The sequence below is a fragment of the Salminus brasiliensis genome, chromosome 15 (genome assembly GCF_030463535.1).
Source record: "Salminus brasiliensis chromosome 15, fSalBra1.hap2, whole genome shotgun sequence".
NCBI classification, from domain to species: domain Eukaryota; kingdom Metazoa; phylum Chordata; class Actinopteri; order Characiformes; family Bryconidae; genus Salminus; species Salminus brasiliensis.
This window is the reverse complement of record NC_132892.1, coordinates 1687622-1710231: the sequence shown is the minus strand read 5'-3', so window position 1 is coordinate 1710231 and position 22610 is coordinate 1687622. Positions and strand designations below refer to the sequence as shown.

The 22610-nt window shown below is 42.8% G+C and overlaps 3 protein-coding genes across 3 annotated transcripts; 1 reads left to right on the top strand and 2 right to left on the bottom strand.

Moving 5' to 3' along the window:
• Window positions 1-1301: 1301 nt before the first annotated feature.
• Window positions 1302-9433, bottom strand: tuba8l2 (tubulin, alpha 8 like 2). The gene is made up of 4 exons (XM_072657033.1): window positions 9350-9433; window positions 2911-3133; window positions 2667-2815; window positions 1302-2522 (listed from the first exon to the last, which is right to left on the bottom strand). The coding sequence occupies exons 1-4, from the start codon at window positions 9350-9352 to the stop codon at window positions 1548-1550; spliced, it is 1350 nt and encodes a 449-aa protein (XP_072513134.1). The 5' UTR covers window positions 9353-9433; the 3' UTR covers window positions 1302-1547.
• A 2083-nt stretch (window positions 9434-11516) lies between these two features.
• On the top strand, window positions 11517-14753 carry LOC140536280 (uncharacterized). The gene is made up of 2 exons (XM_072657998.1): window positions 11517-11557; window positions 12643-14753. The coding sequence occupies exon 2, from the start codon at window positions 13285-13287 to the stop codon at window positions 13948-13950; it is 666 nt and encodes a 221-aa protein (XP_072514099.1). The 5' UTR covers window positions 11517-11557; window positions 12643-13284; the 3' UTR covers window positions 13951-14753.
• A 1438-nt stretch (window positions 14754-16191) lies between these two features.
• Window positions 16192-19111, bottom strand: LOC140536279 (uncharacterized). The gene is made up of 2 exons (XM_072657996.1): window positions 19025-19111; window positions 16192-18520 (listed from the first exon to the last, which is right to left on the bottom strand). Exon 2 carries the CDS (start codon window positions 18291-18293, stop codon window positions 17289-17291), a length of 1005 nt encoding a protein of 334 aa, XP_072514097.1. The 5' UTR covers window positions 18294-18520; window positions 19025-19111; the 3' UTR covers window positions 16192-17288.
• Window positions 19112-22610: the final 3499 nt, after the last annotated feature.

Sequence of the window (22610 nt, the reverse complement as noted above, 5' to 3'; positions counted from 1 at the left end):
ATAGTCATTGTTTATTATTATGTATTAATTGTATATTATAGCTGTATTTATTAATATAGCTGTATTTATAGTCAGGTTTACTGTTTCCTACTATTTTAAGTGCCTTTATTATGCTGCTCTCTTGTTTGATTTTGCTGCTGTAAAAACTGACTTTCCCCGTGGGATAAATAAAGTGATCTATCTTATGTATTAATTGCATTTTTGTAAATAGCAAAATTAATCTACATATCTTGAGAATTAAAAACTGGCAATCACAATGTAACAATGTTCCAAATAAATCTACATATCTTTATTTGTCATTTCAAAATAGTAAGAATCATGTACTTTAAAATCTTGGTTTATAATTTAAAAATAGCAAAACATAATGCACTTAACATTGCTTTTAAGTAACCCTCATATCTTGCTTTATATTTAAATATATCAGGACCAAAGTATGTTCAAATTAGCTACATATCTTGATTTATAATTAAATAGCATAAGTTATGTACTTTACATTGTTTTATTAAATGATGTTCATAATGATTTACAATGCAAAAATATAAAAAAACATTAGGCTTTAAAGGTTTGTAAAACAAAGATTTTATAATATCTTGTTTTAAAATGTGAAAAATAAAAAACAATGTGTTTTAAAATTGTTTAACATATCTCGATCTATAATTTAAACCTGGTGGTGTTTGTAAATTCTTTATATCTTTATATCTTGGATTATAAAAATGTACTTTAAAAGTTTGTAATATGTGTAAAATACTCTTATCTTGATTTATCATTTAAAAATAGCAAAAGTAATGTACTTTACATTGTTTTATTAAGTGATTAAGTGATTAAGTGACAAAACAGCAACAACTCTTTATACTCTTTAATACTTTAAATGTTTCTAAAATATTTTAAGTATTATTATACATACATTTCTGTAAATGTATGAGTATAAACATTTATAAATATTTGTCTATTTATAATATGAAAGCTGTTGCCAGGGGTTAAAAATGATTGAAAGGCTGTGCTTTATTTGTTTATTTAAGTATTATTATTATTATTATTATTTACATTATATATGGTATTATTATTTATATTATTTTTTATTATTTATATACTTGGCTATGTTTACGTTAAGTATATTATTGCTCTTGCACTGTAACTTTTTTACACAATATACTTTCACATACAGTTCTCGGTACTATCTTGAAAGCAAATCAGAAGCCACCTGGAGCCCTTATGGTCTTTGTTTGCACTTTAGTCATCATTTCCTCTTCCTCTCCCAGTATCATGTGCTTAGGATATACCACAGAATAAAAAACAAGCAGTCAAACAGAACTGAAAGCTTTATTTTATTTAATTTCTATCACTAATTAGACATTTCTGGTAAAAATAAAAAATAAAACACCACCAAATAACAAAACACACATTTAGGAAGTAGATGATAATGAGAGACTGCACACTGTGCTTCCTTTGGTAATGTTGGCGGGATGAGACGTTAACAGCTTAACCCTTTTATTAGGGATTTTATTTGGCTCAGATGTTCACCAGAGGTTGCTTTCATCTTCAGACTCTCAAAACTCCTCCCCCTCCTCATCTTCCTCAAAGGAGTCGATGCCCACCTCTTCGTAGTCCTTCTCTAGGGCAGCCATGTCTTCACGGGCCTCGGAGAACTCTCCTTCTTCCATGCCTTCCCCCACATACCAGTGCACGAAGGCCCGCTTGGCGTACATCAGGTCAAACTTGTGGTCCAGGCGGGCCCAAGCCTCGGCGATGGCCGTGGTGTTGCTCAGCATGCACACAGCCCTCTGGACCTTGGCCAGGTCACCTCCAGGCACCACCGTCGGGGGCTGGTAGTTGATGCCCACTTTGAAGCCGGTGGGACACCAGTCCACGAACTGGATGCTCCTCTTGGTCTTGATGGCTGCGATGGCCACGTTGACATCCTTGGGAACCACGTCGCCCCGGTACAGCAGGCAGCAGGCCATGTACTTCCCGTGACGCGGGTCGCACTTCACCATCTGGTTGCTGGGCTCGAAGCAAGAGTTGGTGATCTCGGCCACGGACAGCTGCTCATGGTAGGCCTTCTCGGCGGATATGACAGGGGCATACGTGGCCAGCGGAAAGTGGATCCTGGGATACGGCACCAGGTTGGTCTGGAACTCGGTCAGGTCCACGTTCAGGGCACCATCGAAGCGAAGAGAGGCCGTGATGGAGGACACGATCTGGCTGATGAGCCGGTTGAGGTTAGTGTAGGACGGGCGCTCGATGTCCAGGTTCCTCCTGCAGATGTCGTAGATGGCCTCGTTGTCCACCATGAAGGCGCAGTCTGAGTGCTCCAACGTGGTGTGAGTGGTCAGGATGGAGTTGTACGGCTCCACCACGGCCGTGGACACCTGTGGTGCTGGGTAGATGGCGAACTCCAGCTTGGACTTCTTGCCAAAGTCGACAGACAGGCGCTCCATCAAGAGGGAGGTGAATCCTGACCCCGTGCCTCCACCAAAGCTGTGGAAGACCAGGAAGCCCTGCAGTCCTGTGCACTGGTCAGCCTGTTCAGGAAAGGTCACAAAGATGATATCATGACAAAATAGTCTCCGACCCTGGTCCTAGAGAGCTACGTTATATGGACAGAAGTATTGGGACACCAGCTTATTCAAACTGCGACACTCAAGTAAAATAAGTGCTAGTCTTACCAGTTTGCGGATGCGATCGAGCACAGAGTCTATGATCTCCTTGCCGATGGTGTAGTGACCTCGGGCGTAGTTATTGGCCGCATCCTCCTTGCCGGAGATCAACTGCTCCGGGTGGAAGAGCTGCCGGTAGGTACCAGTACGCACCTCATCTGAAACACACAGTCATGCAATTTCAGCTATAGGACGCCAATACCTGAAGAACTGCTGCAAATACGACGAGGGAATCAAGGTAGACCATGGTTACCTATGACAGTGGGCTCCAGGTCCACAAAGATGGCTCGAGGTACATATTTTCCAGCGCCGGTCTCACTGAAGAAGGTGGTGAACGAGTCGTCATGGCCACCTACAGGTTTCTGGCTGGGCATCTGACCATCAGGCTGGATGCCGTGCTCCAGACAGTACAGCTCCCAGCAGGTGTTACCCATTTGAACACCCGCCTGGCCAACATGGACGGAGATGCACTCACGCTGTGGAGCAAGAAACACAAATTAGACACTTGACAGTCTGGAGGAAGGTCATTCAAGTCATTCGGTCACTTTCTTGGGCTCAGAGTGGCTCAGCTTCTCAGCCTAATGCGCTACCACTATGGCCCAGAGGCCGCGAGTTCAATTCCCGAGCCATGCTACTTTGCCATCAGCGGCCACAGTCAGAGAGAGCACAATTGGCTGTGCGCTCTCCAGGTGGGTAGATGGCGCTCTCTGCCCCCTCATCATTCTTAAAGCAGTGTTGGCCAGCACAGGAGTCTGGTGCTTTCCTCAGAGTGTGATGGTTGCCCTACAGTTGCCATTCATCCGTTAAGACCTCCAGAAAGGCTCATTCAAACAAGAGCGTGATGTAATAACACCTACTTTTTAGATTGGAGCTTCCGAGAGGGCGGGGGGGGGTTGACACCCTGGCCTGCAAGTACAGTGGGATGGTTTCTCTGTGCAAATGCTCACAACTTGCTTTGACTCAAAGGCTCCATTTGCATGCGCCATTATTCAGCTATTCCCGAGCTCTTTATGCTCTTACAACTGTGACCCTTTTTTTTTACCACCAGGGGGCAGCGGCAGACAACCCTGGATCACAGTCTACTCTGATGTTCTTGACAGCAGGGCAGGCCGTGAGCCACATGACTGACGCATGCAGGTGACAAGTGGGATTGAGGCGAGTACATGGAGCTTTACATAAACACACACACACACACACACACACACACATACATACACACCTCCAACCTGCTTGCCCAGATATTTATGTGCTAAGCAAAGCCACTTTCCATGCATGCCGTGCTGCTCCCGCCACAAAAGGACAACACGTCATGGAGCGCTGCTTTGCAAGGGCGGTTGCTGAAAGGTCTCACCAGGAGGTGTCATGTGTAAACACACACACACACACACACAGATACACACACACGCACACACACACTCACATATACAAACAAAGAAATGGTTTCCAGTTTTGTTTCTTGTCACTCGGCTCTCCCGCAAACAAGCCTGCACAAAGCTGCGAGAGGCCTGAGTGCTGACAGAGTTTCTGCGGGCCTACGCGAGAGGCCTACGCCCTACTGCGGAATCTGCATGCCCCCGAGAAAAAAAACAGAGGGAACTGTAAATGAGTGAGAGTTGGGTGAAAACAAGGCTGCTCCTTTCTACTGCGCTGCGCTTCCTAGCTTATACGCTATGTGGCAAAAGTATTGGGACATCTGCTCTTTCTGATCCTGCTTCTGTTGGAGTAACTGCCTCTACTGTCCAGGGAAGAAGGCTTTCTACTAGATTTTGGAGCAAGTGCTGGATGACCACCACCCTGGATGGAGCTCCACCACCGTCATTCCAGAGAACACAGTTCTTCCACTGCTCCACAGCTCCTCAATGCTGGGGGGCTTCATACCCCTCTAGCCCATGCCCAGGGTGCGACCTATAGTAGGGTTTAATGCAGGGATGGGCAATTCCCTTCAAACCACCTGCCAGGTTTATCAGATGTATTGACTGTTTAGCAACCAGAGAGTGAGCAACCGAAGTGTAGGCCACATAGAGGCCGTATACTTGAAGTCTAAGGGTTAAATGGGTCTATTAATAGGCCTAAATAGATCAAGATGACTTGTTTGTGTGCTCTGCATATGCTGACTCATCACTGAGGCCTGCGCAGCGGCGAGTCAATCTGCCCATCAAACGACTGCGAATGTGTTTTTCCCGAGGTTAAAAAAGTGCTCGGTAATGATTTGAGCTGCGAATCTGTGTCGAAACTCCAGAGAGGTGTCCCACTTTAGCGCTGCAAGGTGCCCGCCGGCATCTGTTTCTCTGCCGGCTTCTCTTTTCTCTCTTCTCTGGTGCTTGGAACACTATTTTTACCCCCTGCCCCTTCCAGCGGCCTGTCATCGGACAGGGGGGTAACTCAGGCCGCACATGGGCCTGCCTAGTTTGGGCAAGGCAGCCAGGTCAGAAGACAGCTAAGGCAGTTATTTATGGGCTCCTAGAACTATCCCGTTTCTCGACCCCCCACTGCTAACACTTCACCGGCCCACTGACCCCTCCTACTCTCACTCTCGGACAATGCTGAGCTGTTTTTGCGTTTGGAGAACACACACAAACACACACAAACTCGAGCATACACACATATACAAACAATTATACACGTCTAAACATACGTATTGCTGCTGTCGCAGCTCTATAATGGCAACTTTACAGGAGAGGGAAAAAACCTTCCTAACTTTCAATGGAAGTCAATGGGAAAATATTTTATTCCAGGTCATTTTGGAGCATTTCTATTGGTCCGTTCGTCATGAAGTTCTCATCAAATGTAAAGAAGATCAGCCAGATTCACATTATGGAGAAAAATGAAAAACGACAAAAATGAAGATACAAGGTGACCTTGTGTATGAGACTATATGTATTCTATAAGCGAAAAGGGTTCTCAGTAGTACCAAAAGTGGTTCTTTCACACCCTCTATCACCCCTTATATGTTCCTTCCCTTCCCACACAGCACACATTCTCCAGCAGTCACTCTGGAGCGTCCCTTACCACCAATAACCATGACCAGCAGGGTCTGTTTACAGCCAGCTATGTTAATGTTCTTCCTGCTTGCCGGACTCGCTTTTTTTGTCAGCCTCCAGCACCAGCCCCAACAGGCAAATTGTAAACAGGAGTCGACGGATAAAGGCCTTTTATGCTTGCTGCTCCTCGTCAGGTTCTCCTGGTTCTCCACCACATTTTAAATGCTAGCCTTTGAGCTAACAACAACAAACGTACTACAAGTGTATGGAGACGTACGCGGGCTCCAGATCACAAGACCTTTATATCGTGGAAGGCTGGTCTTCTAGATTTATGCCTCTGTGCTTGTAGTTTACTGCAGAGAAGCCCTACATAAGTGGACTTTACCTTATTGATACAGTAAAGGCTGCGGTAAGTTAATGGTTAGCTTCATGCGGGGGTGAGGCGGCTAGAAATCCTACTCTAATCTCCGAATGGAGCGCCACGGTCTCTACAGAACTATAGAAGTAGGATGTGGGGTCAGATATCGGTGCCCTATGTATTATGTAGAGTATATCATCGCTATATGATAATAAACAACTTTACAGGAGGATGAAAAAACCTTTCAATGGAAGTCAATAGAAAAAGATTTTACTCCAGGTCATTTTGGAGCATTTCTATTGGTCCGTTCATCATGAAACTCGGATACAATATGAAGAACAAGATATATATACACTATATGGACAAAAGTATTGGGACACCCACTCTTTCACTCTCTCTTCTGAAATCAAGGATCTTTAAAAGGGCGTCTCCTGCTTTTGTTGGAGTAACTGTCTCTACTGTCCAGGAAAGAAGGCTTTCTACTAGACTTTGGAGCCGCATTGCTGTGAGGATTTGATTGCACAGTGAGTTAGTAAGGATCACAACCCCATTTCCTCATCCCTAACTTCTCAACTCATCCCAAAAGTACTGGATGGAGCACCATCTATACAGCTCTTCCACTGCTCCACAGCTCAATGCTGGGGGGCTTTATACCCCTCTAGCCCACGCCTGGCGTTAGGCGTGATGCCGATAGGTTCATCAATGTGTATCTGCTCCAGAGAGTCCTATTCTATGGGCAGTACCTCTCTACAGGGACTAGACAAGCACATTTGTGTCAGCTAAATGCATTCATTTGAAGGGGTGGCCACAAATATTTGGACATACATTTGCCATGTATATAAAGTACATATAAAGATCCTGTATCTTGAAGCTTCATGCTGGCTTGACAGCCGAATGGGAAGAAGTAAAGAAAGTCTGCTAAACAGATGGAGGCTCTGAAAACAAACGTTTCACACCCCCAATGACTTCTGACCAACTTCCTTCACCACGTGATGGTGTGAAGCTCACAGCTGGTGTTCAGCCTAGATCCTCAAAATGGCTACAAACAGTTGTCATTCGGACTGAGAACAAACACTCTTGCCTACATATGGTTGATTTCAGTACCTACTGCGAAAAACAGGACTAGTCTGAACCTCAGGGCTTCCAAATCCAAGAAACAGGAAATGTGGGACCATTTAAACCAACCAGTAATTGTCTGGTTCCTGGTTTTAATTCTTCTGGAGTTAAGAAGATACCACAGAACAAGTAAAGCCGATAAAGCTAACAAACACACCCTCTATACACACTCTTCACTTCACAGCCTGTAGCCGTAGAGGAACGTCGTCAGTTCAGGCTGTGCTGAAGGAGGAGGGTGAGGGCACTCTTTTCTCTAGGTTTTTCTGGTTTTCTGCCTGTGCATACTTGTTTAGGCTCAACACACCAGTTTTAATAAAGGGTCAACTGTCCTTGCCATGCAGGCTGAGCGAGTTCCATTTGGGCTCTATTCCTACATATATATCTATATAGTGCACTACACATGGCATTAAACAATAGCTCCCTATTCTCTATATAGTGCACTACACATGGCATTAAACAATAGCTCCCTATTCTCTATATAGTGCACTACACATGGCATTAAACAACAGATCCCTATTTCCTATATAGTGCACTACACATGGCATTAAACAACAGATCCCTATTTCCTATATAGTGCACTACACAGGGCATTAAACAATAGCTCCCTATTTTATATACAGTGCACTACACATGGCATTAAACAACAGCTCCCTATTCTCTATATAGTGCACTACATGGGGCATTAAACAATAGCTCCCTATTCTTTATATAGTGCAATACACAGGACATTAAACAATAGATCCCTATTTCCTATATAGTGCACTACACAGGGCAATTAAACAATAGATCCCTATTTCCTATATAGTGCACTACACATGGCATTAAACAACAGATCCCTATTTCCTATATAGTGCACTACACAGGGCATTAAACAATAGCTCCCTATTTTATATACAGTGCACTACACATGGCATTAAACAACAGCTCCCTATTCTCTATATAGTGCACTACACGGGGCATTAAACAATAGCTCCCTATTCTTTATATAGTGCACTACACAGGACATTAAACAATAGATCCCAATTTCCTATATAGTGCACTACACAGGGCATTAAACAATAGCTCCCTATTTTATATACAGTGCACTACACATGGCATTAAACAATAGCTCCCTTTTTATATATAGTGCACTACACAGGACATTAAACAACAGATCCCTATTTCCTATATAGTGCACTACACAGGGCATTAAACAATAGCTCCCTATTTTATATACAGTGCACTACACATGGCATTAAACAATAGCTCCCTTTTTTATATATAGTGCACTACACAGGACATTAAACAATAGCTCCCTATTTTATATATAGTGCACTACACATGGCATTAAACAATAGCTCCCTATTCTCAATATAGTGCACTACACAGGGCATTAAACAATAGCTCCCTATATCCTATATAGTGCACTATGCATGGCATTAAACAATGACTTCCTATTTTATATATAGTGCACCACACGGGGCAATAAACAATAGCTTCCTATTCTCTGTATAGTACATTACACAGGGCATTAAACACTACCTATGATTTATGTAGTGCACTACACATGGTATTAAACAATAGCTCCCTATTCTCAATATAGTGCACTACACATGGCATTAAACAATAGCTCCCTATTCTCTATATAGTGCACTACACATGGCATTAAACAATAGCTCCCTATTCTCAATATAGTGCACTACACATGGCATTAAACAATAGCTCCCTATTCTCTATATAGTGCACTACACAGGGCATTAAACAATAGATCCCTTTTTTATATATAGTGCACTACACATGGCATTAAACAATAGCTCCCTATTCTCTATATAGTACACTACACAGGGCATTAAACAATAGATCCCTATTTTATATATAGTGCACTATACAGGGCATTAAACAATAGCTCCCTATGCTCAATAAAGTGCACTACAAATGTTGATACCTTGCTCACTATACAGTGCATTACACATATTTGAGACTCGGTCCTACTGTAGACTGTATATAAGGCTGTATTTACTGTAAACCTGGGTGTAGCCACAACATTATGACATCATAACAGTAAGCGTTTTTACTGTAAACAAAAATGAACATGATTCATCATCTGAGGAACTTCAATTAACCCAGATCTGAAGAATCTACACAGGAAACGTAGTATCTTTAGCACAGTGCAGTGCCTGGACCCTTCTAACTAAAGGCACTTCATTTTAAGGAAAGCTGTCTCCAGGAAGGTTTACTGTCTGAGAGGTTTTACTCACCATTTTGCTTAATTTCTGTCTGCCTTTCCAAGGAAAACGTCCACAAGCTTGTTCCTCTCACTATACCTATAATGGGGTATGAGTGAGACAGTCACATCTGCTGCTGACACTCCTACCTTTTATACCTAGACCTTTTTTTTTAACCGAGGAGGGGGAGGGAATGTTTTTGCTCCTCCCCCTCCTCCTTCTCCTCCTCCTGCTCAAAAGGGGTAAGTTGTTTTGTGGTAGAACGGTGGGAACGACTATTAGAGACCATCTTAAATGAAAATGTACATAAATAAATATTTACATACCCTCTCCTGCCTGTGTAGGAACCTCCCTTATTCTACATACACAGACTTAAAAGCCCAGCCAAACGGACACAGGCTGTCCCAGCCTGCAGTACTTCACCCTCTGCCAGGACTCCCTGACCGAAAATCTGCTGAGTAAGTGGTCCGCACTTCCAGCCAATTGCTATGTGGTCAATAGTGTAAAACACTAGCGTTTTTGCTGGCTGTGCAAGTAGATGGTTGCTGTGGTATCTCGGGTGGTTGTTATGGTGTTTTATAGTGGTTGCTAGGTAGTTGCTAGGTGGTTGCTACAGTGTAAGTAGATGGTTGCTATGGTATCTCTGGTGGTTGCTATGGTGTTGCATAGTGGTTGCTGTGGTGTTGCTTGATAGTTGCTATGGTGTTGCTAGATGATTGCTATGGCATCCTAGGTGATTGCTATGGTGTTGCATAGTGGTTTCTAGTGTTGCCAGGTGGCTGCTATGGTGGTACTGATTGCTTGCAACAGTATATCAGGAGGTTGCTGTAGTGTTGATAAGTGCTAACTAGATGAGTGCTGTAGTGCTGCAAAGTGGTTGCTAAGTTATCCCATGTAGTTGCTTCCATGTCTCAGGTGGTTGCCAAGGTGTTGCCGAATGGTGGTGGGTTGGGTGCTTCTAGTGTATTTGTATTATCATGAGATAAGAAGGCTGCACTCCCATTCATTCTTATGGGGAAAATAATCAATAACAATCTGTTGCTATGGAGAAATCAGATCAATCTGATCAAAAAGCTGCTTACAAGCCTGGATTTCACAATCAGACCCAACCTTCTGAAGGTGGAGGTGGAACAATATCCACCATGACTACAACACAGATATAGCCACTATTTTATTTACTATCCAAACCCACCAGTGAAGCCCCAAGTGTCTCCTGAGGTTTATATGAGGTTTTGGCCCAAATCTGTAAAAAACAGAGTCTCAGGTTTCGGCAGTGTATTCATAACCATGCTAGTTTAATATGAGGAAGCTTTTAGAGGCCTTAAACTCTTCAGACGTGTTCCATTCACCACCACGGTGAGCAATTCTGGCCTGGTAAGTTTCTCTACAATGGGGCGTTTCCCACCAAACCCCACCCTGAATGACTTTGATTATATCTTAACTCTTTAATTATGCAAACACACATGAAAGGCAGCCAGGCTTGTGCTTTTTGAGTGGGCTTGGTCGCCCCCTAGTGGCAACAGATCAGAATTTAGTCCAGAAATGACCACACTACAGTTCAAATCCAGAACACCTGCCTCTAATATCCAGATGCTACTGAAGGGTCTTTATTCACTGCTTTAGAGGTGACTGATTAGGGTCTCTGCGGGTTGCTAGATCACCAGGACTAGGCTTGGGCACCCATGCAAGAAGAAAGGGATGTACACCAGCTTAAGGGTTATTTTAGATAAACCTGTCCTCGGGTGTACCCAGATAGTCCACGTTTTTTCTCCAGCTGAACTCAACTCAAGTGGGACAATCAACATACATTATACAACAGAGGTCACCTATTCTTCTCCTGGACTCCTGTTGGTTTTACCTTCAAACTGGTTAAGCTGGTTGACAAGAAAATGTTGGGTTTTTTGAGTTTGATGTTGGGTCTATTCCCATTTGGAAACAATGAGAATTGTTAGGTTTTAACGGTTGTTTTTTCAGGAGGTCCACGAGCAGCATACGCCAGCATGGACCAGCATATGGTAATATACCCTGGCCATACTTCTCAGCAGTGGACCCTGTACTCAATTAAATGACCCTCTGTCTTATGCTTCTCAGATTCTCCTCAGCATTCAATTTCTGCAGGTTCATCTCTGTTCCAGTGTAGAGCCCCCTGCAGACCACTTGGGGGCGCTAGGTCTGTGTTTTTCCAACATCTATAACGTGGAGAAGAAGTATGGACGGACGGTCAGCGTGGAGGAACAGAAGGTAGGGAGCTGTCAGTGTCCACGTTGTGTGTATTTACCCTTTTTTTTTTTATTGTGGTTGAAAAGATGTTTGCTTTGAGAAATTGTTAAAATTGAAGCTTGGTGTAGATTTGGCTGAACAATGGTTGGTGTTTCCTAAAGTATTAATGTAATTAGTAAATATTTGTGCTTGGTAGGTAAATACATTACTGTACATATAAGTAAATATACATTTTAGTGCATATGTGTAATAAATGTATCATATATTGTCGTTTTCCCACCAAAAACCTAAAAAACAAAAACCTCCAAAAAAATCAATTGTATCCACTTTCATGATGATGTGATCAATAGAAATGCTCCTGACTTGGGATAAAATCTTTTTACTTTGACTTCCATTAAAAGTCAAGAAGGTTTTGTCCTCCTCCTGTAAAGTTACCATGTTGGAGATACAAGGATTTTCTATTATCCGGATTTAACATCCAGTGAACCAGCACCAAGGTCTTCTAATGTCAACCACACTCAGACGGGTCATGCCATGTTAAAACGGTCAAAATCCTGGAGATGTTTTACTTTCTTCTACAGTTTTGAGATCATACCAACACCACATCAACCACTTACCAAACAACCACTTAGCAACAACACAGCAACCACCTGTGAAGCCATGGTAGCACCATGAAATCCACCTATTAAACAACCCAGCAACCACCGTGCAGCACTATAGCACCAACCATTCAACAATCTAGCAATACCATAGCAACCACCTACAAACCACTAAACAACTCCTTAGCACCCATCTGGAATACAAGATCACATAGTTTCAAGACCAAACATTACATACAACCCCAGGTGTGGTGCAACACATAGCACTACTACCTACCAGTGAGCTATCGCACCATGTGGGAGTCCGGGGTTCGATTCTCTGTCTATGTGACTGTGCTGTGCTACACCAATAAGAGTCCTTGGGCAAGACTCCTAACACTGCATTGGCCCACCTTTGTATTACAAGTAACCTTGTAAGTCGCTCTGGATAAGTGTGTCAGCTAAATTGCCACATTTGTTGCATTTCACATGGCGTTATGCCTGTTTTTTCTGTCTTCTGTTCTACAGAAATGAACAACAGTCTACTGCAAGCCTTCTCTTTTTCCTTGTGCAGTTGGAAGTTGCTTTAACAAGCACCACAAGGAGCAAGTCAGATTCCTGAAATCAGAAGGCAATCCAGAGTGTCTTCAGTGTTTTATGTTCTGCCATGTAACTCCTCTGCTGCGTTCTCTCTTCACTGTCTTTCTGTTGCTGCTGCCCACATCAGATTCAACTGTTGACCAACAAAGCCAAGAATGGACCAGACCCTCTATGGTCGTAAGCTAATCTGCACCAACAGCCCTTCTCGACCCGCCATCCTTTAAGATCTACGGAAGACAAGCGTCCAGACTTTTTTCTGCCCTGCACCAAAGTGGTGGAGCAAACTTCCCCTGGGTGTCCAAACAGCAGAGTTCAACTCTCACTGTCTTCAAACCCAGACTGAAGACCCTCCTCTTCCGAGAGTACTTGGGTGAAGTACAGTGCCGAGTATTGTGGTGTACATATTGACTTTTATATTTGGTAGTATCTAAGCTTAGAGGGATCTTTTGGATACAAACTAGCTAAGGGTATTTTCTGAGTCAACGCTGAAGCACTTTTGTAAGTCGCTCTGGAGAATAGCAATTGGCTAAATGCCTTAAATGTAAATGTAAATGTAATGGATATAAGACTATGACATCTCTGCAAACTTCCTCAGGTTCTCTCGGCCCTAATCCATCTCAAAGACAAATGCTAAATGAGAGAACTCGCCCCTGCACCCCTGATGGTGGGATGGGTTTCCCTGACCAAAGTCTTTTGCAAACACATCAGAGCATTTACACAGACGAGAAACCGTATCCGTGCTCAGAGTGTGGGAAGAGTTTCAGTCACCAGTGTCACCTCAGACGACACCAGCGCATTCACACTGGAGAGAAACCACACTACTGCTCGGAGTGTGGGTCAAGTTTTACTCAACAGGGTACTCTCAGAACACACCAGCTTATCCACAGGGGAGAGAAATCCTACCGCTGCTCAGAGTGTGAGAAGAGTTTTAACCGACGGGGGGATCTCCAAAGGCACCAGCGCATTCACGCTGGAGAGAAGCCTCATCACTGCTCGGAGTGCGGAAAGAGCTTCAGTCGGCAGAGTCATCTGCAAACACACCAGCGCATACACACCGGAGAAAAACCGTTTCACTGTCCAGAGTGTGGGAGGAGTTTCAAACAGCAGAACAGTCTTCAACGACACCGGCTCATCCACACAGGACTGAAGCCGTACCACTGCTCAGAGTGTGCGAAGAGCTTTACTCAACTCATTACTCTCCAACAACACCACCTTACTCACACAGGATTGCTCTGAGTGTGGAGTAAGTTGTAGAAAGCAAGGAACTCTGAAAGAACATCAGCTCATTGTCCAAGGATAGAAACTGTACTGATACTGTGCAAATGCCACACACAATAATTTATAATCCAATCAGCGTGCATGAGACGGGGTTTGTCTGAATATGTGTGGGATTACAAATAACGCACCCAGTACGTTCCAATGTAAAGGCTCCTGGAGGCCAAGGGAAGGCGCTAATCCAGTCCTTCTAAAGTGGCGAAGAAGAAACCACCATAGAGTCTGGGCTGTTGCTGCATGGTGGGAAAAATCAGCTGTTTTGTAGAAGGTAGGGAGGTGTTGATGTTTTTGTTGGTTACAGTTTTTGCACAGTGGTTTTATTCACAGCCTGAAACCAGCTGTTGCTGGTAGCTGCTTTCAGATGATCTAATTTGGACTCAGAACCAGCTTTTGACCACCAGCATTGGCCAGCAAACTCTCCTGACCTGAACCCCATAGAAAATCTATGGGGTATCTTAAAGAGGAAGATGCGATACACCAGACCCAACAATGCAGAAAAGCTGAGGGCCACTATCAGAGCAACCTGGGCTTTCATAACACCTGAGCAGTGCCACAGACTGATCGACTCCATGCCACACCGCATTGCTTCAGTAATCCAGGCTAAAGGAGCCCCAACTAAGTATTGAGTGCTGTACATGCTCATACTTTTCATGTTTATACTTTTCATTTGGCCAACATTTCTAAAAATCCTTTTTTTTTTGTATTGGTCTTAAGTAATATTCTAATTTTCTGATATACTGAATTTGGGGTTTCATCAGTTATAACCATCAAAATTTTAATAAATAAACACTTGAAATATATCGGTCTGTGTGTAATGAATGAATATAATATACAAGTTTCACTTTCTGAATGAAACTACTGAAATAAATCAACTTTTTCATAATAATTCAATTTTGTGACCAGCACCTGTATATGGGACAGCTTCCAAGCTGCATCTTCAACCTGAAAATGGGTGGGATTAAAAATAGCTCAGCCAGTATACAGCACAACAGAGGCACTATTTCCATAACCGTGGCTTTCCAACTGCACTTAAATACTAAAGAAAAAGACGATTATTAGGTAACACCCTAGCTGTTACTTGAGGGACAAATAGGATCTAAACTCTTGAAGGTAGGGAAATGTCTTGGACTAATTGATCTTAGGTGTTGTATCTGGTTGGTGTATATCCCTATTGAAAAACCCAGCTCAAGGCCAGCTTTTGCTGGTAGCTATCCTCAGATGGTCTTTGACTGTCAGTGTGGTTGAAAAGCTGAGGATAATACACCTTACTGATTGTGAGCGAGCTGGTTAAGATAACCAACATAAGCTATTGACACATGTCAAAGAGAATCTGAGAAAATTACAGGCAAGAAGAAACCTTACTACTGTGTGGCAAAGGTTTTAGTGACAAAAGTGCACTTTAGATGATTGTGAACACTGTCCAATGTATTTTTGAATAAATTGGTAACGTTTTGTCACTGATTTTTAAAATGAATGTTAATATTTGTGGTGTTTAAATGGGTCTGCCATCATTTCCGATCATCAACTGCAGTTACTAATGCATTAACTTCTTTTCTGTCAACAGCTCCAGTATCTTGGTAATGCACACTTGCCTTAGAAATTTCCGGTGGCCTACCAGCTAAAGCACAATCAGCAGCACAATCTTCTTTTTCAGTTCTTATCATTGCACCCTGTCTCTTCAGGGTCTTTGCAATCATCCTAACTTCTCCTGTTATACAAGTGGTCCCTGTGAATATTGAAATTATAAAGCCATAACAGCCTCCAAAGAAATTGTGCCAAAGCTAAAATGCTTCCCAACGCAAAAGCCTTTACAATGAATGTGCTACAAATGGTTATTTGGGCGATGCTATTAAATAATTACTTTTGTAACCATATCTTTAAAAGAAATGCAGCACTTAAGAGTTTCTTTACACACTTCTGTTACATACATGTTTTTTTTATGGGACCAAAGGTTTTCTGTCGCATCACTTAAAGAACCCCTTGTGACATCTATAGTTTTAAATAGTGTAGCTTCAGTTTAGCATTAGTTTGCTGCTTTGCTTTTGTGTTTATTTTAAAGTCAAATAAATGAGGAAGATAATGCAAGTTATACAATAATCTACCCCTGTATTATCGACTTTAAGTATATAGTGTTAGGGTATTAAACTGTTTATTCAGTGAAAGGAAAATAAGCAAGAAACAGAGAAAAGCATATAGGCTGTTGTATTAGGAACATACACAACAACAAGGCTTTGTACACTATACACACACACACACACACACACACACACACACATTTACAGATGAAGTAAATGACAAATGTGAAGGTGTGGATGTTCCAGGTGTGGATGCTGGATGCGGCAGAAATGTTCAGATGTTCAAATTGTCCCAATCAGACGACGGTCGGTGCATTACAAGTCTTGCAAGAAGGGAAGCTGCCAGGAATTTTGGGCCTCATTAAAAGATAGTACACTGGGCCCGACCACACTGCTGCCCCATTAAACCACATTAGATTACCGGGACGCTCTAGTTTCAAAAAGTGAAACAGCTTGTATATGTGGCCACTTTCTAAAGTAGCTAGCAACTTACAGCACCTTATAACTCAGTTCTCAATTCAGTCAAATACTCCAAACACGTAACTTAGCTGATAGCATGGTGGCTATGTAAAACAATAGCCAAATGCTTCACAATTTGCTACAGTTAGCATGCTAATCTTTTGATATAAAGAGAGTGAAAGCTGTAAAATGTACATTCACTGAAACTAAATGCATAAATATATTGATGTGTGTAAAATATGTTTTGGATGCTGTTATGCTTGACAACCAGCCCTGGCATTCTGGGGGTGACCAGCTAAACCATCCCTAGACCAACAATAGACCAGTATAAAAGGCATAATGGGATTTGTTTCTGTTTTGGAGCAGGGTATGGAAAAGTAATTACAGTGTTTCATATATTTGTATTGTAAATAATTCGTTTTTATAATAATAATAATAATAATAATAATAATAATTAATAAACTAATTCCCACTGAGCCCCTGGAATTACACCAACTTTGAATGCTGAACTGAGTACTGGTCTTACTGTAAACCCAACAGTTATGCTATTAACTAAATGATTAATAATGCAATTAATTTGCTTTGCATAAAATCAACAACAGGCTGCTAGTTTTCTTCCTTACATCAACTCAAGGCAACACAAAAAGGCAAGGAAAGTGTTCATGCTTTGATATACAACATTTGAATTCTCCACTGAGAATTCCCTCATCCATTGCTTCTGTGTTTGTACTTTTGACCTTCTCAGAATTTGAATGGATCAGTTTCTCAGTATTCAGGGTCCTCTCCAGTGTGAACGAGCTGGTGTTGTTCAAGGGCACTCTGCCTCATAAAACTCTTCCCACACACTGAGCAATGATACGGTTTCACTCCCATGTGAATGAGCTGGTGGCGACTGAGATGAGTCTGTTGATTGAATCTCTTCCCACAGTCTGGACATCGATACGGCTTCTCTCCGGTGTGAATGCGCTGGTGTGCTCTGAGAACACCGGCATCTCTAAAACTCTTTCCACAGTCCGAGCAGAGATATGGCTTCTCTCCTGTGTGGATGCGCTGGTGTTGTTTGAAACTGCCTTGTTGATTGAAACTCTTCCCACAGTCTGAGCAGAGATACGGCTTCTCTCCGGTGTGAATGCGCTGGTGTCGTTGGAGGGTACTCAACTGATTAAATCTCTTGCCACACTCTGAGCAGTCATACGGCTTCTCACCAGTGTGAACGTACTGGTGCTTTATGAAAGTACTATTGTCCCTAAAACTCTTGCCACACTCTGAGCAGTGATATGGTTTTTCTCCAGTGTGAACACGACGGTGCTTCTGGAGAATACTCTGTCGATTAAAGCTTTTCCCACACTCTGAGCATTGGTAGAGCTTCTCTCCAGTGTGGATGCGTTGGTGTTGTTGGAGATTACTTTGTTGGGTAAAGCTCTTCCCACACTCTGAGCAGTGATAGGGTTTCTGTCCTGTGTGGATGAGCTGGTGACGAAAGAGATGACTCTGTTGAGTAAAACCCATCCCACACTCTGAGCACTGATGCGGCTTCACTCTTGTGTGTATGCGCTTGTGTGTGTGTCGATGACTTTGTTGACTGAAACTATTCTCACAGTCTGAGCAGTCATTCGGCTTCTCTTGTCCCTGTTGAGCAAAACCCTTACCACTCACTGAGCAGTGATGCATTTTCTCCTCGCGTCCATTTCTCTGCATGCCACTGTGAGATGTGTTTATGTGGAGAGTATCAGATGTTTCCTCAGAACTGGAGCTTTGTCTGGAGAGCATATTGAACCTCTTTCAACAGCTTAACATTCCCCTCAGTGGAATGTCCTGATGTGAAGATAAACTTCAGCTGGTAGGAAAGTGCCTTGTGCCCAATGATTCTAGGTAAGCTCCAGGCTTACAGTGACCCTGACCAGGACCGGTCAGGACCAGGATAAGAAGATGGGTTAATGGTAGGAAGGTGGACACTAGGAGCAGGAGAAGACTTTCAGCAGTATGTTGGCTGATTTCTGGAAGACAAAAAGAAGAAAGCTAAACTCAAATATGAAACTGACTTAGTCTCTGTAAAACCCTAAAAACACTGTAAAACAGTAAAATGCCTACAATACAATGCTGCCACCCTCGTGCCTCACTCTTGGGACAGTGTTGGTTCAGGAACAGGTCTCATCTGACCACAACATATACTGGCTCCCTCTAGATGTGCTTTAATTTGTTTTGTTTTTTTTAGTAACAGCTTTTTGTTTTTTTTTAGCTGGTCAGCCAGCTTCATCAAACTAGTCAACCAGTATGACGAGCTTGGTCAAGTTGCCCAACTAGTCCATCAAACTCACATACACTGTGCTGATCAAAAGCTTGACCATCAAAGACCAGCTTATTGTGGCACAACAGCTAAAATGAATCAGAAAAGACTGGACGAAGCTCCTTAGATCTGTGTTCACCTAACAAATACTGAGCCCAACACTTCACCCATCAGCCTAAAATAAACTCAAAAACAACGTGAAGCATCTCCTTACCTTCAGTACTGAGGCTCCTGTTTATGTTCCTCCTGCAGCCCAGTCTGAGCACGGAGGCGTGGACTGCTGATCAAAGCAGGATCCTCTGCTTCTCCACTTCACTGAAGCTGGAGAACCACAGCTAGAGAATTAGCGCCACCGCCTGGGCTGCAGGAGATCTCACAAGAAAACCACGTGATCCTGGAGAAACCGGTTGTTATTTTGAATCCCACCTGCATTCCGGCAATCCTGCTTGGGCCAGTTGCATTTTAAGCCAAAAACGTCCTCAAAACAATGTCTTGGCACCAGTTTTAGATGTCTGGTCTTTTGTACCACTGCTGTGTACGCTTTAAATGTTGAATGTGGGATTTGTGTGGTATCCCAAAGTGTATATTTTCTACTTGAGAACAGGCCAAGCCAGGTAGATCCTTCCAATTCAGTAATACAGAGATCCCCTTTGTGAAATGGTCAAAAATTGCAAACATCCTGTATTTCTGGACAACTCTGACTATCCAGATAGCTGGACAAAATAGACTATACATTTTCTTTACAGATAAAAGGTAAAGGTGCACGTATTTGTCACTGTACAGCGAAATGTGTCCTCCGCATTTAACCCATCTGGTAGTGAACACACACTCACATGTGTTAGGGGCAGTGAGTACACACACACACACACACACACACACACACACACACACACACACAGCGGTGGGCAGCCAACTCCAGCGCCCGGGGAGCAGAGAGGGTAAAGGGCCTTGCTCAAGGGCCCAACAGTGGCAGCTTGCCGAGCCCGGGAATCGAACCCACAACCCTGTTATCGACAGCCCGGAGCTCTAACTGCTGAGCCACCACTGCCCTAACTGATGTAAAAGGACCCATCCTCAACAATGTTCTGTTTTGTTATACACCAGTAATCAAACACACAAAAGATACAGTTTCACAGCAATTTAAACTTAAATATTTTTACTGAGACAATGGCAAAGGGATTCAATCAGTCTTAGACATAAACTGGTAAATAAACATAAGCATTAAAAAAATAAAAATAAATAAATAAATAATAAAAAAAAACCCCACAAAGTTAGTGGTCCTTATTCAGAGTTTAATCATCCATTTACAGACATTGTACACAGTCCAATCACTGCAGCCAGTGTTTCAGGAAGATAATTAAACTGCACACTCACGTCATTCCTTAAATCAAGAGGTTAGGAGCTCCAGTCCTAAAGGGGCAGATTCATACAGTTTGGTGATTAGACCCCATAGCTAATTTACTAGGTTTAGCTGGTGTGCTAGAGCACAGAAATCACCAAACCCTTTGGGACTCTGGCCTTCAGTTTCCCACCCAGCCCTAAATAACACCAAAGCTTCCCCCACCCTAAGAGCATAAACTAAGTGATGTGCACAACTCTGTGGACAGCCATTGATCAATTGGACTGGCTTACTGTAAAGGAGAGCAATGTGAGGGTACATTTGAGTGTATAATAAATTATAATAATCAATTAATAAATGAGTTTTTCAGAAGCATATTCTTCAACTGCAGCAATTGATGAGCTGAATTAGCTGTGTTTGAGCAGCAACATGTTACTCACAACCTTACAATGACCAATTCAAGCTGGATTTTGGTCACCAAATTATGAAATGAAGAACCTTTTAATGATCTTGAAACATAAACCTAATATCTGATTCAGAGGTCTACCAGAATGTCTCAGTGCATTTCTGCTCATTTCCATCACAGACCTTACTACACTTGCGTCTCACTCTGATGCTTCCAACTCTTTCCATGCGTTCAGACACGGCTTGTACTCTCTCCCAGGTGAAGGCGCATGTGATTTTTGAGGCTACGTCTGCTTTTAAAACTCTTCTTACAGTCTAAACAGTGATGGGGTTTCTCTCCAGTGTGAACTCGCTTGTGTGTTTGGAGAGTACTCCGCTGAGTAAAAGTCTTCCCACAGTCTGAGCAGTAAAACGGTTTCTCTCCAGTGTGAATGCGCTGGTGTACTTGGAGACTGGTTGGTTGATAAAAACTCTTCCCACAGTCTGAGCAGCAGTATGGCCTTTCTCCAGTGTGAATGCGCTGGTGTATTCGGAGAGCACCCTGATTTCTAAAGCTCTTCTCACACTGTAAACACCAATACGGTTTCTCTCCAGTGTGAATGCGTTGGTGCTGTTTAAGGTGACACTGTTTAGTAAAACACTTACCACAGTCTGAGCAATAATGTGGTTTTACTCCCATGTGAATGAGTCGGTGTGCGCTGAGGTGACTCGGCTGAGTAAACTGCTTTCCACATTCTGAGCAGCAATACGGTTTCTCCCCTGTGTGAATGCGCTGGTGTACTTGGAGATGATTCTTTCGCCTGAAGCTCTTCCCACAGTCTGAACAGTAAAAGGGCCTTTCTCCAGTGTGAATGAGCTGGTGACTTTTAAGAGAACTTAGCTGAGAAAAACTCTTCCCACACTCAGAACAGAGGTATGGCTTCTCTCCTGTGTGAACGAGCTGGTGTTTATTAAGAGTGCCTCGCTCTCTGAAACTCTTCCCACATTCTAAGCATCCGTATGGCTTCTCGTCCATGTGAATGAACTTCAGTTCCAGAGCACTGTGTTGAGTAAACGTCTTCCCACACTTCTTCGTCTTGTCGTGAATTTTCTCCTTGTCTTGTCTATTCTTCTGGGTTTGTGTGCAGGATGTTTTGGTGGCTGTTTGTTGAGTGCAGCAGTTTCTTTTTAATGCCATGTTCCTACATTTAATCTCCATCAGCAGCTGAATACTGGCCTTGGTGAAATCCCTTAATGTTTTAGTGGAGCTAAATTGATATTGAGCCTGTTCTTAGCCCTTCTGTTGGTTCCACCCAGATGGGATAGCCTTCATTGATGACTCTTGGGAAAAGAAAAAAAGAAACAAAATGCAAAAAACATACACAGATAAGACAAAACATTAAGATCACTCACAGACTAAATGAAAAACAATGCTAAAGATGGAGGTCTGGGATATCTGTTAGACAGTAACTGAATAGTCAGTTCTCATAGTGAACATGTTGGATGTAGAAGAAATAAGTAGGTATGATGATCTGAACTTCTTTGACAAGAGCCAAATGGTTATTTCCAGATGACTGGGTCAGCAGAGCATCTTCAAAACAACAAGGCTTGTCAGCCATTATAAAAAAAGACCTACCACCAGTGATCCTTCCAGAACTGGTGCAGTTTTTCTACACCAAACAAGTTATTTATATTGCTTACATGTTATACAACACAGCCTTAATGAAGGAGGTACTGTAGAATAATTGGAGGTCTTGAAGATATTAAATGTTTGACAACCCTGTCAGGAATAAACAGCCAGGCCAGATCATACTGGTTAAACAGGTTGACCAATTTAGCCCTTGACCAAGATAATGCATAGAATGTTTTCGTGGTCTTCCAGTGTGAACAACCTGACCAAGCTACCCAACAAGAATGACCAAACTTGTTGATCAGCATCCATCAGCATGACCAACTTGACCGCATTTGTCCACCAGTATGACCAGCTATGATAGACTACCTACTCAGTCAAACCCAAATGAAAACATGGACCTGGTCCTGATCAATAACAAAGTCGACCAGCTTGCTTACCAACACA

Bases quoted from the DNA above. Each gene is read 5' to 3' on its own strand.
- tuba8l2 (XM_072657033.1), bottom strand. The intron at 2,816-2,910 runs GTAACCATGGTC...TGTGTGTTTCAG, and splicing joins CCTGGAGCCCACTGTCATAG to ATGAGGTGCGTACTGGTACC. The intron at 2,523-2,666 runs GTAAGACTAGCA...TTTCCTGAACAG, and splicing joins TCGATCGCATCCGCAAACTG to GCTGACCAGTGCACAGGACT.
- LOC140536280 (XM_072657998.1), top strand. From the start codon at position 13,285: ATGACATCTCTGCAAACTTCCTCAGGTTCTCTCGGCCCTAATCCATCT.
- LOC140536279 (XM_072657996.1), bottom strand. From the start codon at position 18,293: ATGCTCTCCAGACAAAGCTCCAGTTCTGAGGAAACATCTGATACTCTC.